Here is a 16,026-nt window from a genome sequence, read left to right as displayed (position 1 = left end):
TAGAAACCAAGTTAAGACGTTTTAGGGTGCCTGGATGGCTCAGTCAGTTAAGCATCCAACTCTTGATCTCAAGGTCATGAGTTGAATCCCTGCGTTGGGCTCCACACTGGGCGTGGAGCCTACTTAAAAAAAGAAAAGGGAGGAGGAGAATCAAGTAAGACTTTCTTTCATAACTGACAGGATTGTATACACAGAAAATCCAAAATAATCCACAAACTATTTGAATAATATTTCAAATAATAATTTAATTTATGAATGTCATTGGATAAAAAGATCAAAGTACAAAAAGAAATTGCAATTCGCGCTAGCTGAAAAATCAAAAAGGAAATAAATAAAAATATTTACAAAGTAAAACATACCACATACCTAGAAATAAATTAAAAATATTCAAGACCTCTACAATTAAACCATGAAATACTGTTAAGAGAAATTACACACAACCTTGGTAAATGGATGATTATATGATGTTCAATTGGAAGACTCAGTATCATAAAGGTGTCAATTTCATTCAGGTTATTGCATCAAGTCAATGCCAATTCCAAGCATACTCTCAGTGTATTTGTGAAAATTGGTAAGGAAATTCTAAAAATATAGAAACAAATGAAGAATAAAAAAATTGTCTCACTCCCAGATTTCCCTACATACTACAAAGCAACATAGAGATTGAGAAGCCATCTTTAGCAATCTAAAGGTATGTTAACAGATGGCATCTAACCTTTATGAAAGGATTTCTACAATTACTTAGCCCTTGCTGAGTTACCAGACTTCAGTTCCCCACTACTGCTAAGACCACAGTAAGCACAACATGCTAGCAGACAAGATTACCTCTATTCCCATATCCGCACTTGCCCACTGCTGCCTCCTCCCCTCTCTGTATACATGACAATTGTCAGGACTCTGACTCAGTGCAGACTCTACTCTGGTTTCTGGATGAGCATGGGAGCCTGCCTTAAACAAATCGGGGCACTGCACTGTGACTCGATAACAATTAGCAAGTGAGCCAGTCAGATTCTATTATAATCAACATATTGGAGTTATTCAAAAAGGCCACCGATTCTTTTCTCCCTGAGACTTCAACATGGAAAGAAAGAGCCTGGATCTTCTGGGACCTACAGCAGAGAGAAACAGCCTGCCAGGAAGAATAGCTAACCCAAAAATGCACAGCCAAGACACACAGACAGAATTCATCAAGATAATAAACTCTTTATAGCTTACAAAAATGAGAAGAGTGAAGAGAAGCCAGAGACTGGGAAATGTTATTTGTAATATATGTATATATAATATACGTAACATATATACACACACATATATAAAGGTTTTATATATGTATGTATATGTACTTAGATATAGAGATACACATACATACAATAAAGGATAAATACCTAGAAACCCTTCAAATAAAAAAGGAACTAAGCATGGGTGAAATGCTTTAACAGGATGCCCTCATAAAAGATATCCAACCAGCACGTAAAACGTACTTCTCATCCTTACATATCAGGTAACTGCAAACTAAAACCAAAGCAGGATGTTACCATATCCTCTGCTGGATGGCTGAAATTAGAAAGTTTGGCCAGCAAAATGGAATCATCGCAATTTCCACACATTGCTTTTAGGATGATAGGTGTAATCTACCTTTTTGAAAAACTGCAGTAACCACCAAAACTAAAGATAAAGTCTACCCAGTGATCTCATTCCTACATACAAAACATATATCAAGAGAAATAAGTGTTAAGTCTGTGAAAGGAGCAATTAAAACGTAAACCAGACACCACACTAAGAAACCAAACACGTAATTGTACATATTGTATTTAAGCACTTAGATAAAGATCAAGAAAATCAAGAATAAGCAAACCTAATAAATTGAATGAAAAGTCAAAATTGTGGTTTCCTTTGTGGAACAATTATTGACAAGGCAGATAAACTTTCTGGAATCCTGGGAATGTTCTGATTATCAGGGTGTGTACATAAGTAAAATTTCATCAAGTTATACACTTAGGAGTAGCACACTTCATGCATATTGGTATATATATGCTTTACTAAAAGAGCAGAAAATGATAAAGGGAAAGTGCCATAGGTATACTTTCAGAAATAAAGTGGAAATGTAACGGAAGGGAAAAGTATAGCTAAATGTACCTGAAGAAGCATAAACAACTCCTCTTTCTCAAAAAAGCAGAAAAATGTTTGAAGGTGTCAAATATACATCTTCCTCCAGTAAAATAGGATGACACCCTGTCTGATGCCTACAATTATAACTAATCTTCCCTGCTGTCCACGGCTCTTCTCACTTGAGGTCCCAGGGGATTTACATAGCTGTCTTTCCCCTTGAGCAAAGTGACGTGATGGATTGGGCCACAGATAACAATCCTGCTCCAAAATGGCGCCAATTCTACATATTCAGTTGATGTGCCGGAGGGACTATAATATCAGCAAAATGACAGTGCTGGAACTTGCCAGAAAATCTAAGAAGCTGTGTATGACCATGATGGAGGAACTTATGGAGAGGTCTACAGAGCTGCTGTCTCTGAGGTTACTGAAGTGAAAACATATAATGTTCTGTTTCAAGCTAGAATTGATTGGTGGGTCCAGTAATCAGGAAAATGAGCCGGAAACTGAAGCCCACCTAGCCCCTATGCATCTGTCTTCATTGGATGGCTCCACTAAATGAAGAATAATGGCTTCTTCTGCCTTCCCATTTCATGCAAACTACTTCCAACAACTCTAACCTGGAACTGGATGAAGGAAATGATTTTGAGAAATGAAGTCCCAACCATGTCCAACACATACAAGCCAGCTCAACCAACTTTACTTCTAGCTTTCTTCTCACAAGGTCTCTTTTTAAACTCAAAACACTGGGTCCAACTCCCAGCCTTGAGTAAGGACAAAGAACAACATACAAAAACAAGGTATCAGAGGCGACTCTTCTTTCGAGAACTTCGCACTTATTAATTTCTGCTGAAATTGCTTATTAGACAGGAAAAGCTTTTAATAGTAAAAACTGATAACATCAAAAACTAGAAGTTCTTAGTTAAAAAAAAAAAGAAAGAAAGAAAAAGAAAAGGAGCACCTGAGTGGCTCAGTCCGTTAAACATCTGACTTCAGCTCAGATCATGATCTCAAGGGTTGTGGGTTCAAGCCCCACATCGGGCTCACTGCTGTCAGCCCATCAGCACAAAGCCCGCTTCAGATACTCTATCCTCCTTCCCTGTGCCCCTCCCCCACTTGCGCTCTCCCCAAAATAAATAAGTATGAAAAAAGAAAAAAGAAAAAAATACCGAGTAGGCAATTTCCAGTATCTACCCTGCTGGATCAAAATGAAACTACCAATTACAAGAAAAAAATTACAAAAGAAATCACAAATACCAAAGTGTTGATACCATAATGATCGTATACTTGGAGAACAATGAGCATTAATTAGAAACTAATTAAAAAAAAAAAAAAAAAAACACTCCTGCCTGCCTATGAAAAACACCTCAAATCCCCTTACGGGTCCAAAAGATTTTGTTATGAAGAACATTTACGTCTCAGCCCAAATAAAAGTACCTCACAATTTAAGCATGGTTAGAGCTGAAAAAGTATTAGAGGAAAACTTATCAACTTATCACTTTAAATATTCACACCAGAAAACAGAAAGTGAAAATCAATGAGCCAGCAGTCCACTTTCAAGGTGAGTCACTGATCTGCGCTTCTGGTTAAGCTTCCTTATCCACAGTTAAGTGATGTTCATTGAAGGTATTACCACAAGGTTTACACACACAGGTTTCTCTCAGCTGTGAGTTCTCGAGTCTTCAAACAGATAAGCAACAACTTCCTGCTTTCTTACATTCATAGGGTATCTCCGCAATGTTAGATGGAGGATGTGAAAATGCCTTGGAATCACTCCCATATTTCTGACATTTATGTATTTTCTCTGCTGTGAGTTTTCACATGTCTTCGAAAGTAGGCAGGGCACACAAAGGCTTTCCCACACTCCTTACATTCATAGGGTTTCTCTCCAGTGTGGCTTCTTACATGTCTTCGAAAGGATGAGGGACAACTGAAGGCTTTCCCACACTCCAGACATTCAAAGGGCTTCTCTCCAGTGTGCATTCTTGCATGGACAGTAAGGTATGAAGAATGGCGAAAGGCTTTCCCACATTCCTTACATTCATAGGGTTTCTCCCCAGTGTGTGTTCTCATGTGGATCCTAAGGGCTGAGGGATAAATGAAGGCTTTTCCACATTTCTTACATTCATAAGGTTTCTCTCCAGTGTGAGTTCTTATATGTACTGTAAGGTGGGAGGAACTAATAAAGGCTTTCCCACATTCCTTACATTCATAAGGCTTCTCTCCACTGTGAGTTCTTAAATGTTCCGTGAGGGATGAAGAACGGCTAAAGGCCTTCCCACATTCCTTACATTCATATTGTATCTTTCCGGTGTGATCTCTCACGTGTGCTCTGAAGGATGAGGGACAACTGAAGGCTTTTCCACATTCCTTACATTCATAGGGTTTCTCTCTACTTTGATTTTTCACGTGTGTATTCAGGGAAGTGGGAAGATAGAAGGCTTTTCCACATTCCAGACATTCATAGGGTTTCTCTCCAGTGTGTTTTCTCATGTGGATACTTAAGGAGGAGGGACAATTGTAGGCTTTCCCACATTCCTTACATTTATATGGTTTGTCTCCTGTGTGTGTTCTGACGTGGACAGTGAGTTTTGAGGACTCACTGAAGGCCTTCCCACACTCTTTACATTCGTAAGGCTTCTCTCCAGTATGAATTCTTATGTGTATTATAAGGTGAGAGGAAGAACTAAAGGCCTTCCCACATTCCTTACATTCATATGGCTTATCTCCACTATGAATCCTCTTGTGTTTGGAGAGTGAGGAGGAACAACTAAAGGCCTTCCCACATTCCCGACATTCATAAGGCTTATCTCCACTATGAATCCTTTTGTGTTCTGTGAGGGATGAAGAACAGCTAAAGGTCTTTCCACATTCTTTACATTCATAGTTCGTCTTTCCAGTGTGAATCTTCATATGTGCCCTAAAGAATGAAGAACAAGCGAAGGCTTTCATACACTCCTTACATTCATAGGGTTTCCCTTCAGTGGGAGTTTTCACATGCTTCTTAAAACAAGCAAGAAAATGAAAAGCTTTCCCACATTCTTTACACTGATAGGGTTTGCTTCCGGCGTGAGACCTGATGTGATTTTTAAGGGATAAATGATCTGTGAAGGCCGTTTTACACTCGCGGCATTCATAGGACTTTACTTCAGTAGTTCTCTTCAGTATATTCAGATGTGAGATTTGGCCGAAGGTTTGTCCACGCCGATTTTCTTCACTATGTTCATTGACGTTCTCCACCACGGGGCTTCTTTTAAAAATAAAAAGCACATTATTAGTGGTAAATAAATTTTTACCATTTTCAGGGATTATGTACATTTTCTGCCCCATCAAGTTACAAGTTCAAAGTTCTCCCAGAGGGCTCTACCATAGCCAATATTATCAATGAGTTGTTTTCACTTATATAATTTTTCTGATAATTGCTTACAACTTAACTATGTGTCAAATACTGAAGATCTCAATGTAATTTTCAAAAAAAAAATCTTGGAAAAATTCTTTATGAATTCACAATTTTTGACCAAGTTCTATATACATGTTTTTTTAAGTTTTATGACATTTTAAGATCCTCTCCTCAGGCACTACTTTTTCTTACTTACCTCAAATGTCTCTCACGGTTTTTGTTCTGATAATAAATACCCCGGTATTCCCCGTTTTTGTGTAAAATGGATGACGAAGAATCATTCCTTTTGAATCTAACTATCTTCTGTTCATTGGATATTTTTTGTCCATAAGCATCTTGTGGAGTAACTGATTCTCTAGTTTTAAGTTGAGTCTCAAAACCTGAAACAAAAAAGTAAAGGCACCTATAAGCAAAGGACTTCTGGAAGTGTGGCTGTTTCAGGACTTTGGTAATAATATGCACAATGGTCAAAATGCAACTAAGAAATAATTCTATGAAGACTAGGACTAATAGTAACACAAATAGGGAATTATGAGGAGAACAAAACACAAAGGAACCGGATAAAGTGCACATGACCAAATACTAACTTACAAGAGGAAATACAGATCTTTCCAAGAACAAGGACACTGAGAATACTGATAAAAAATCAAAACAAGGAATCTGGAAGATCAGACCCCTCAAACAAAACAAAATTTTGCTCTGCTTTTATTTGATTTTTCCAAACGTAATATCCCCCCAACCAGGACAGTTTCTCCCAAGGATTCTTGCCTTCCTGGTGCTCCCCCTGGATAGGTCCTCTTTCCACTGTTTCCAGGTCCTCCTCTTGTTTCCACTGGGAGATCAGATACGGTGTGTGGAGTGGATACCCTAGTAATGCAGAAAGGCTTATCATGACGGAAAACAATGACAAACCATGAACATTTCCATGACAGTCAAAATTTTGCTCTTCTGATACTCTAATTATGGGCAAAGTAAATTTAATTTCAACAAGACGTCAAAAAAGTTTTACAAGTGGGGGCACGGTGGGGGGGTTGACAGTGACAGAAACAATGACACAGCCTCTGATTTCTAGAACCAATGTGACAATCACATCTAAACTTCAATATTAGAAGCTGGTCTGATACTCAGGACCCTTTGTTCTCCTGAATATAAAAATCTCACAGAATACCAATCTTAAACAAGGTTATGCTGAGACCATGATAAAATTAAGCAAAACAAGGCCACTATGTAATTTAATCTAAGGGTGACCCCCCGCCCCCCCCCCCGCAATACATACACACTACTCCATAATAAAATTTCTACCTCTTTTTGTCAGCATCCAATCTAAAGTGACCACCTGTGGACTGAACAGTGTCCCTTGAAAATTTATGTCCAAACAGATCAATGAAACAGAACAGAGAGCCCAGAAATAGACCTACATAAACACAGTCAGCTGATCTTTGACAAAGGAGCAAAGGTAATAGAGAAGATAGTCTTTTCAACAAAGACTGAAACAACTAGACCTCAACATGGAAAAAAATTAACCTAGACACAGACTTTTACACTTTTCACAAAAATCAACTCAAAAAGGGATCACATGGATCAAAGACCTAAATGTAAAATGCAAAACTATGAAATACCTGGAAGAAAACATAGGAGAAAATCTAGATGACCTAGGGTCTGGAGATGACTTCTTAGATACAACACCAAAGGCATGACCCATAAGAGAAATTCACAAGCTGGACTACATTAAAATTAAAAAAGTATTGCTCTGCAAAAGACACTGGCAAGAGAATGAAAAGATAAGCCACAGACTGGGAGAAAACATCTAGAAAAGACACATCTGATAAAGGACTGTTATCCAAAATAAATAATTTTTTTAAAGTTTATTTATTTAAGTAATGTCTACACCCATGTGGGACTCACACTCACAACCCCGAGATCAAGAGCCACATGCTCTACTGACTAAGCCAGCCAGGCACCCCCATAAACAAAGAACTCTTAAAATTCAACAATAAGAAAACAAACAACCTGAGTAAAAAGCGGGCCAAAGATCTCAACAGACAACTCACCAAAGAAGAGATACAGATGACAAATAAACATATGAAAATATAGTTCAAAATGTCAAGAAAACACAAATTGAAACAATGAGATACTACCCCACGCTTATGAGAACAGCTAATATCCAGAACACTGACACCAACAAACGCTAGCAAGGAACTCTCATTCGTTGCTGGAGGGAATGCAAATAGAGACACCCACTTTGGAAGATAGTATGATAGGGCAATCACACTTCTTGGAATTTACCCAAAGGAGATGAAAACATGTCCACACAAAAACCTGCACACACAGGTTTACCGCAGCTTTATTCAAAACTGCCCAAGCATCGAAACAATTAAGATGTCCTTCATGGGGCTCCTGGGTTGCTCAGTCGGTTGAGCATCCGACTTCGGCTCAGGTCATGATCTCGCAGTTCGTGAGTTCGAGCCCCGCGTCGGGCTCTGTGCTGACAGCTTGGAGCCTGGAGCCTGCTTCCGATTCTGTGTCTCCCTCTCTCTGCCCCTTCCCCACTCATGCTCTGTCTCTCTCTGTTTCTCAAAGATGAATAAACGTTTAAAAAAAAAAAATTAAAAAAAAAAAAAGATGTCATTCAGTGGGTGAATGGATAACTAAAATTGTGGTACATCCAGACAATGAAATATCATTCAGAACCAAAAAGAAATGAACTATCAAGCCACAAAAAGACATGGAAGAATCATAAATGCATATTACTAAGTGAAAGAAGCCACGGGAAAACCGATAGGATTTGGTCCATATGATTCCAACTACATGACATTCTGGAAAAGCCAAAACTATGAAGACAGTAAAAAGATCAGTGGCTGCCACAGGTTAGAGGGGAAGAAGAGATGAACTGACAAAGCAAAGAGAATTTTAAGGCAGTTAAACCACTCTGTATGATACTATAATGACTGATATATATACCATTACGTATTTGTCCAAACCACATAATGTATAACACCAAGAGTGAATCCTAATGTAAACTATGGATGCAGGGTGATGATGCTGTGTCAATTCAGGTTTGTCAGTTGTAACAAACGTACCATTCTGGTAGATGTTGATAGCAGAAGACACACTGTACCTGTACAGGGGCAGGGCATATAGGAGAAATCTCTGCATCTACTGCTCAATTCTGCTGTGAATCTACAACTGCTCTAAAAACAAGTGTCTTAAAACAAAATGTCAGGGACACCTGGGTGGCTCAGTCGGTTAAGTGACTCTTGATTTCAGCTCAGGTCATGATCCCAGCCAGGGTCATGGGATCAGGCCCCTCGTCAGGCTCCTGGCTGAGCATGGAGCCTGCTTAAGATTTTCTCTCCCTCTCCCTCTCCCTCTCCCCACCCTCTCCCTCTCCCCCGCCTTCCTCTCCCCCACTAGCATGCGTTCTGTCTAAAATTAAAAAAAAAAAAGTCATGTTCACTTGAAACTTCAGAATGTTACTTTGGAAATAGGGTCTTTGTAGATATAATTAAGTAAAGATGAAGTTACACTGGATTGAAGTGGGTCTTCAATCCGTTGACTAGTGTCCTTATAAGGATTAACATAAAAAGGGGAAAAGGCCATGTGAAGATAAAGGCAAAGATTAGAGGGGCGCCTGGGTTGCTCAGTCGATTGAATGTCCGACTTTGGCTCAGGTCATGATCTCACAGTTCATGAGTTCGAGCCCCACATCGCGCTCTCTGCTGTCAGCACAAAGCCTGCTTCGGACCCTATTTCCCTCTTTCCCTCTGCACCTCCCCAGCTCCTGCTCTGTCTCTCTCTTAAAAATTAATAAACATTTTCTTTTAAAAAAGGCAAAGATTAGAATGAGAGAGCTGCATGGGGCACCTGGCTGGCTCAGTTGGTGGAGCATGCAACTTTTGATCGTGGGGTTGTGGGTCTGAGCCCCACATTGGGTGGAGAGATTATTTAAAAAGAAAATCTTAAAAAAGAAAAAAAGAATGATATGCTGTGTACCAAGAAACACCCAGGATTGCTGGCAACCACCAGAAGCTGGGAAGAGACAGGAGAAATTTTCCCATAGAGCCTTCAAAAGGAGTCTGGCCTTATATTTCCAGTCTCCAGAAATATGAAGTAAGTCTCTGCTGTTTTTAGCCACAGTTTGTGGTACTTTGTTATGAAAGGCCTAGGAAACTAATACAGCCAGCTTCCACAGGCCCATCCCCAAATCACTCAACCAAAGCACAAACCCTATAAGATGTACTTTTTAACATCTTTCTGAGACATACCACAGCTCCCCAGGTCACTGAGTAATAAACCCCACTTGTTTACAGGTATGTTCCTGGTAGTCTCTGAGTAAAGAACACTGACATCAATAAAATTATCCTAAGGACCGAAACCACAAACCTCCCTAAGACCCAAAGGGATGCCCGAAGTCTATGCCCACACTTTCAACACGTAATAAGCATCAACGCTTTTAACCACAAGAAAAAGACAGTTCACTACACAGATGTTTATATTCATGATGAAACCACTAGACACAGTAAGTTCCTTGGGGTCAGTAAGTGTGTGTCGTATTTACTGCTTTATTCTAATTCCTCAGTCCAAATCCTAGAACAAGGTCAATTAGTAAAATTGTTTTCTCAACAACTAAATGAAGGAATGTTGCCACTCTTACCTAATGAGGCCAGGTTCTGGAAGTTTTCCAGCATCACATCTCTGTAGAGGTTCCTCTGAGCAAGATCCAGCAAAGCCCACTCCTCCTGGGTAAAGTCCACAGCCACATCCTCAAAGACCACTGAGTCCTAAAACACACCACACATATTCTCTTCAGAAAGGTACCAACTCTCCCCATATATGCAGAACTGATGAGGTTGATAATACTGGGGAACTGAGAACTAACTAACTCATAGTAAGTTCTGAAGATACTATGGTCTCCTGACATCTACCCCAGAATGCAGTCATCAGATCTTTTGCTCTCCCCGTAACTCTCTTCCTAACTGATCCAATCCTGTCTCATGGATCTAACTACACTTCTAAAATGTTAAATTTATCTCTTCCACAGTTTGATGGTAACCAATTCCAGTCTTATAATAATCCAGAACAGTCCAGAGCATGTGGCTGAAATGAGAGAAATGCTCTAGAAATGAAATAAATTCCACATTGACACCAGCAGTTACTTGTTACAGAAACAATTTCACCTGCTTCCTTCTTTCCCACCATAGCAATGAGCACAACATGAAACACTGGGTCATATCGGAATGAGGTTTAAATGCATAAAAACACACCGAGGAACAGAGAGCTCTTCTTTTTTTCACTAACCTGAGACCCAGGGGACTGCAGAAATACAACTTTCATCTCAGGCCCACAGCTAGCCATATTTTCTTGTCCTGTAGGCCAGGGGTCAGCAAACTACAGCACATGGGCTAAATCCAGCCTACTTTACACTATTGTGCTTGTGTAAATAAAGTTTTACTGGACCACAATAAAACATTTAAGTACCGTCTGGGGCTGCTTTAGGCTAAATTGGCAGTTCAATTGCAATAGAGACTCTATAGCCTTCAAAGCCTAAAATACTTACCATGTGGTCCAACAGAGAAGTAGACTGCTGACCACTGCTCCACACAATTAGGAGGTCAATGACCTGGCGGAATGGAAAATTCTCTTGGCGAATTATTAGCCCCTACTTACCTGTGTCATATTTTCCTGCAACTCAGCAGCTCTTTCTTCTTTCATGTTCCCTTCATGAAGAAAGCCAGAGTACTGAGAAGTTAGAGCTGAAGCAAGAGAAAGAAGACACGAGAATCCAGATCTCCCCACAACTCACGAGGCGAGATGCTACGGCAGGTCCATTATGAGGGACCACTCCCCTCAAAACAAACACACACGCGCACAGCCCAAAGACACCCAACCAAATACACACTGATCTGCTAAGAAGGTGAAGTAATCTTATCTCCTCTAGAGCTAGAAACTCTTTAGAGCTAGAAACCATTGCTGTGGTCTGTGTTGATCATTTAAAAAAAAAAAAAAAAAAAAAAAGGTTAAACGTCCCATTTTGTAAGTTAACTGAATTTTTTAAAAGTTTAGCTGTCAATTTTCCCACGATAATGAAAAGCAAAACCTATGACACGATGCCTTCAACCATAAAAATACACATTGTGTCAAATCCAAAACAGCACTTCTATATCCAACTTCTGGGGGCTCCACTCCCGACATTTCTTCTGCACTCCTGGCAGGCTAACAGGCATTGCTTCCCAGCCTCTGACCACCAAATCCTCCCTCCAGGGGCTGCAGGGTCTCTGAAACTTGGTTTTTGAGAAAGAGCATCGACCGACTCAATTCCACATGTCGGAGGCAGTGAAGACTGCCATGCTTGACTCTCTTGCTAAATTTTGCCTGTACAGAGGACCGCAGCAGCAGGGCAAGAACACCTCAAGTTAGCAAAGTATGGCATCTCCGATGGCGTTCTCTGCAGTTGTTACGCAAACTTAAAATAACAAAAACACAACCGTTTTGTCCGTGCAGTGGATCCAGCAGTATATTTTAAATCTAATAAAAACTGCAACATCCTTTACTACATTAGTAATGTGCCATTTGAGCAACCATGATGTGAGAATGACTTTGCCAAGAGCTTTCCTCTCATAGAAGCTCTGCAAACCAGATATTACAACTAGTTTAGAGTTGAGAAATCTTAGCATCAATTAACCACATACTCAATGCTACTCAGTCAGAAAGGACGTATATACTACATATACAGGCGTGTGAATGCAGGCCTATTTAGAGCCTAAAATCCCAATGAGCTTATTTCTGAACACAGACCTTACAATTTAGTTGTTAATGAGGCTGTTATTACTAACATTACCAGAGTCTGGCCTGGAACCCTGCTCTGCACTCTGGAGAGTACACAAACGAAGTATTCCACTGAAATGTTTTATCTTTGTGAGCGCCTTCTCTTGACTAAGCCTCCTGTCTTGAGCAAGGACACTTCCCTTAAGGCCCTTACCTCTTGCTTCTTTATTTCATATTTACTTAGGTAATATTTACCCTGATCCCACTACATACAGTCACAGGGGATATAGCACTAAACAGAACAGAAAAGTCCTGAAGCACAGGGATGTTATAATCTTCTAAGGGAGGGGAATAAACAGAGAAACATATCAGGTAGTGGTATGTGATACATAATAATGTAGCCAGCACATTATAGGGATAGAGAGGCACACACATATTTATCTTTAGTGAGTCAGGACTACTTTTGTGGCAGGGAAGAAGTAGACAATTAAAAGAAGTGTTTCAGGTGCACCTGGGTGGCTCAGTGGGTTAAGCTTGCAACTCTTAATTTTGGCTCAGGTCACGATCTCACAGTTGTGAGATCAAGCCTCACATGCGGGCTCGACGCTAAGCGTGGAGCAGGCTCAGGATTCTCTTTCTCCCTTTCTGCCCCTCTCGCTCATGCTCGCTCTCTCTAAATAAATAAACATTAAAAAAAAAAAAAAGAAGTGTTTCAGAGAACACTGGAAATCCACAGCTGGTGTGATTTATATATTTATAAATATCATCAACTCCAGAGGAAAAAAAATCAGTAATGGTGGGCTAACGATTAATTTAAAGGTTGGAAAAAGAACAGCATAAACGTTCAGAAAAATGAAAATAAGACAAAATTAATGGTATTTTTTAAAATTAATAAAAAGAGGGGCGCCTGGGTGGCTCAGTCAGTTAATTGTCCACCTTCAGCTCAGGTCATAATCTCAGGGTCCGTAAATTCAAGCCCCATGTCAGACTCTGTGCTGACAACCCGGAGCCTGGAGCCTGCTTCAGATTCTGTGTCTCCCTCTCTCTCTGCCCCTCCCCCACTCACGCTCTGTCTCTCAAAAATAAATAAATGCTAAAAAAAATTTTTTTAATAAAAAGCATAAAAACAAAAAATGTGCCCTTTGAAAACTAATGAAATCAACATACCTTTAGCAATTTTAATAGAATTATGAATGGGTCACAACCACAGATGTTGCAGGGAGAATATAACCAAAAAATTAAGGAAACATATGAAAATGTACAGACATGAATGCATTTCTAAAAGAAGTATAACTTTCTGGCGACATTCTTTTTTTTTTTTTAACGTTTATTTATTATTGAGAGACAGAGAGATACAGAACATGAGCAGGGGAGGGGTAGAGAGATGGGGAGACACAGAATCTGAAGTAGGCTCCAGGCTCCAAGCTGTCAGCACAGAGCCCGACGTGGGGCTCGAACTCACGAACTGTGAGATCTTGACCTGAGCCGAGGTTGGTCACCTAAACCAACTGAGCCACCCAGGCGCCCCTTTCTGGCAACATTCTAAAATAAATACAAAACTTAATTACAACTAGCCCTTAATTAAATACAGTAGTTTAAAACATGCCCACAAAGGAAATATAAATTACAAACTGTTTCACAGGCAAGTTCAAATAAGTAAAGGGTTCATAATTCCATTGCAGGGGTGGAAAATACTATTTTCCTGAGTGTTTCCAAGACCAGAAAAGTACAACTCAAAATAAAATAGGCAAGATCTCATTCATACATATAAATGCAAGGTAATATAAAAATATTAGTGCAGTCAAGAAATGAATAGTGGTTAAAAATTGAATCTTCAATTAATATAATCATCACATTAACAGAAAACCATGACTATTCCTCTTAGATACCAAATAGTGACTGATCTCTATGAATATTCATTGGTGATAATTTAACCCACCAAAATTAGAGAACAGCTTTAATTGGAAAAAATAATTATTTTTTTTTTAATTTTTTTTCAGCGTTTTTTTATTTATTTTTGGGACAGAGAGAGACACAGCATGAACGGGGGAGGGGCAAAGAGAGAGGGAGACACAGAATCGGAAACAGGCTCCAGGCTACGAGCCATCAGCCCAGAGCCTGACGCGGGGCTCGAACTCACGGACCGCGAGATCGTGACCTGGCTGAAGTCGGACGCTTAACCGACTGCGCCACCCAGGCGCCCCGGAAAAAATAATTATTATCTACAAACATCTACAGCAAACATCCTATTTAACTGCTGAAATGATAGAATAACTCTGGGATCAGGAACAAGGCAAGGATGCAAATTATACACTATTCTAGTACTGTCTGTCTACCGTAGTGGAAGTCCTAGCAAACACCCTAAAGAAATAAAAAGAAGGGGCGCCTGGGTGGCTCAGTCGGTTAAGCCACTGGCTCTAGATTTCCGCTGAGGTCATGATCTCACGGATGGGGAGATCCAGATCCGGCCCCTACGTTGAGAGCAAAGAGTCTGCTTGGGATATTCTCTCTCTCTCTGTCTCTCTCTCTGCCCCTCACCTGTTCGTGCTTTCTCTCTCAAACGAAAGAAAAGAAAAGAAAAGAAAAGAAAAGAAAAGAAAAGAAAAGAAAAGAAAAGAAAAGAAAAGAAAAGAAAAGAAAAGAAAGAGAAAGAAAGAAAGAGGAATGCAAGGTACAAGAATAAAAATGCTGAGAATGGCACAAGACCGCGCTCTCGGTATGAAATTCAAAACAATCTACAGATAAATGATTAAAATTTATAGCTGCATTCCACGAGGGAGGGGTAACAGGGATATTAAGTAATCAGTTCACCTTTATGTACCTGGATATAATGTATCAAATTGATGCCCACAGGCAAGGTAAAGTTCACCGATCAAATATCTCCTGCCCCAGGAGGGGAGAGATGGGAACGGAGTTGAAGCAAATGTCACCACCCCGTGCTCACCGAACACGCTGAAATCCAGACCAACGTACAGACGAGGTGGAGGCGCTCGTCCCCGTAACCCGAATGGCAGGGATGCTTTTACTTTCTGCGAAGACACCAAAAGATGCTTTGGAAGGCCGATTAAATACGAAGGTGGTTCTCTTAACTCTAACCTACAGCCGACTCACCCCGGCTGCTGCACGCAGCCCAGAGCTCCGGATTCAGTGAGTTCGGGACGAACGGCGGCCTGCCGCTGGGTTCCAGCGGGGATAGGAGGCACGGCCGAGAGGCCGTCCTGTAAATGCCGACCTCTCCGCCTCCAGCGGGTCGGACCTGGCGCTGGCCAGAGGCAGCCGGGAAGGACACGAACGGAGGTAATTAACTACCTCGGACTCGAGACGGGGACCGAAGAGATATGGCCGCCGGCTCGCGCAGGCGCATGAGTCCACTTCTGCTTCCGGTTTCTGCGCCTCGCACAGCGTAAGGGGCGGAGCCTCGGTAGCTGAGCCGTAAGATTACGAGGGGTGGTCGGGCGGGAGGCGTCTCTTTCTGGCCGCGAGTGGAAGAGAAATGCTAGTTTTCTTCTGGGGAGAGAGGCGGTTGGGCCCTGCGGGCGAATCAGCGCAGGATTTGGAATTGGACGGGACTGGGGGGGCATCAGGTCCGTGGCAGGGTTTGGTTGACTAGGACTGTGGGGCGGAGCTGGGTCGAGACAACGCCTAGGGGCGTGGCTTAGTTGACTATTCCGAAGGGCACGGTTTACGGTGGGACCAGGTGGAAGGGCGAGACTTGGTTGGCAATTCTTGGGGAGCTGAGGTCTAGGGGGCGTGGCTGC

The 16,026-nt window shown here is 41.0% G+C and overlaps 1 protein-coding gene across 1 annotated transcript; it reads right to left on the bottom strand.

The window, feature by feature from the left end:
• Window positions 1-225: 225 nt before the first annotated feature.
• Window positions 226-16,026, bottom strand: LOC131511047 (zinc finger protein 699). The gene is made up of 6 exons (XM_058728863.1): window positions 15,090-16,026; window positions 11,171-11,256; window positions 10,158-10,284; window positions 6,272-6,370; window positions 5,700-5,883; window positions 226-5,353 (listed from the first exon to the last, which is right to left on the bottom strand). The coding sequence occupies exons 2-6, from the start codon at window positions 11,213-11,215 to the stop codon at window positions 3,895-3,897; spliced, it is 1,914 nt and encodes a 637-aa protein (XP_058584846.1). The 5' UTR covers window positions 11,216-11,256; window positions 15,090-16,026; the 3' UTR covers window positions 226-3,894.

The sequence above is a fragment of the Neofelis nebulosa genome, chromosome 4 (genome assembly GCF_028018385.1).
Source record: "Neofelis nebulosa isolate mNeoNeb1 chromosome 4, mNeoNeb1.pri, whole genome shotgun sequence".
NCBI lineage: Eukaryota > Metazoa > Chordata > Mammalia > Carnivora > Felidae > Neofelis > Neofelis nebulosa.
The sequence above is the reverse complement of the archived record's forward strand: the minus strand, read 5'-3'. Positions and strand labels throughout refer to the sequence as shown.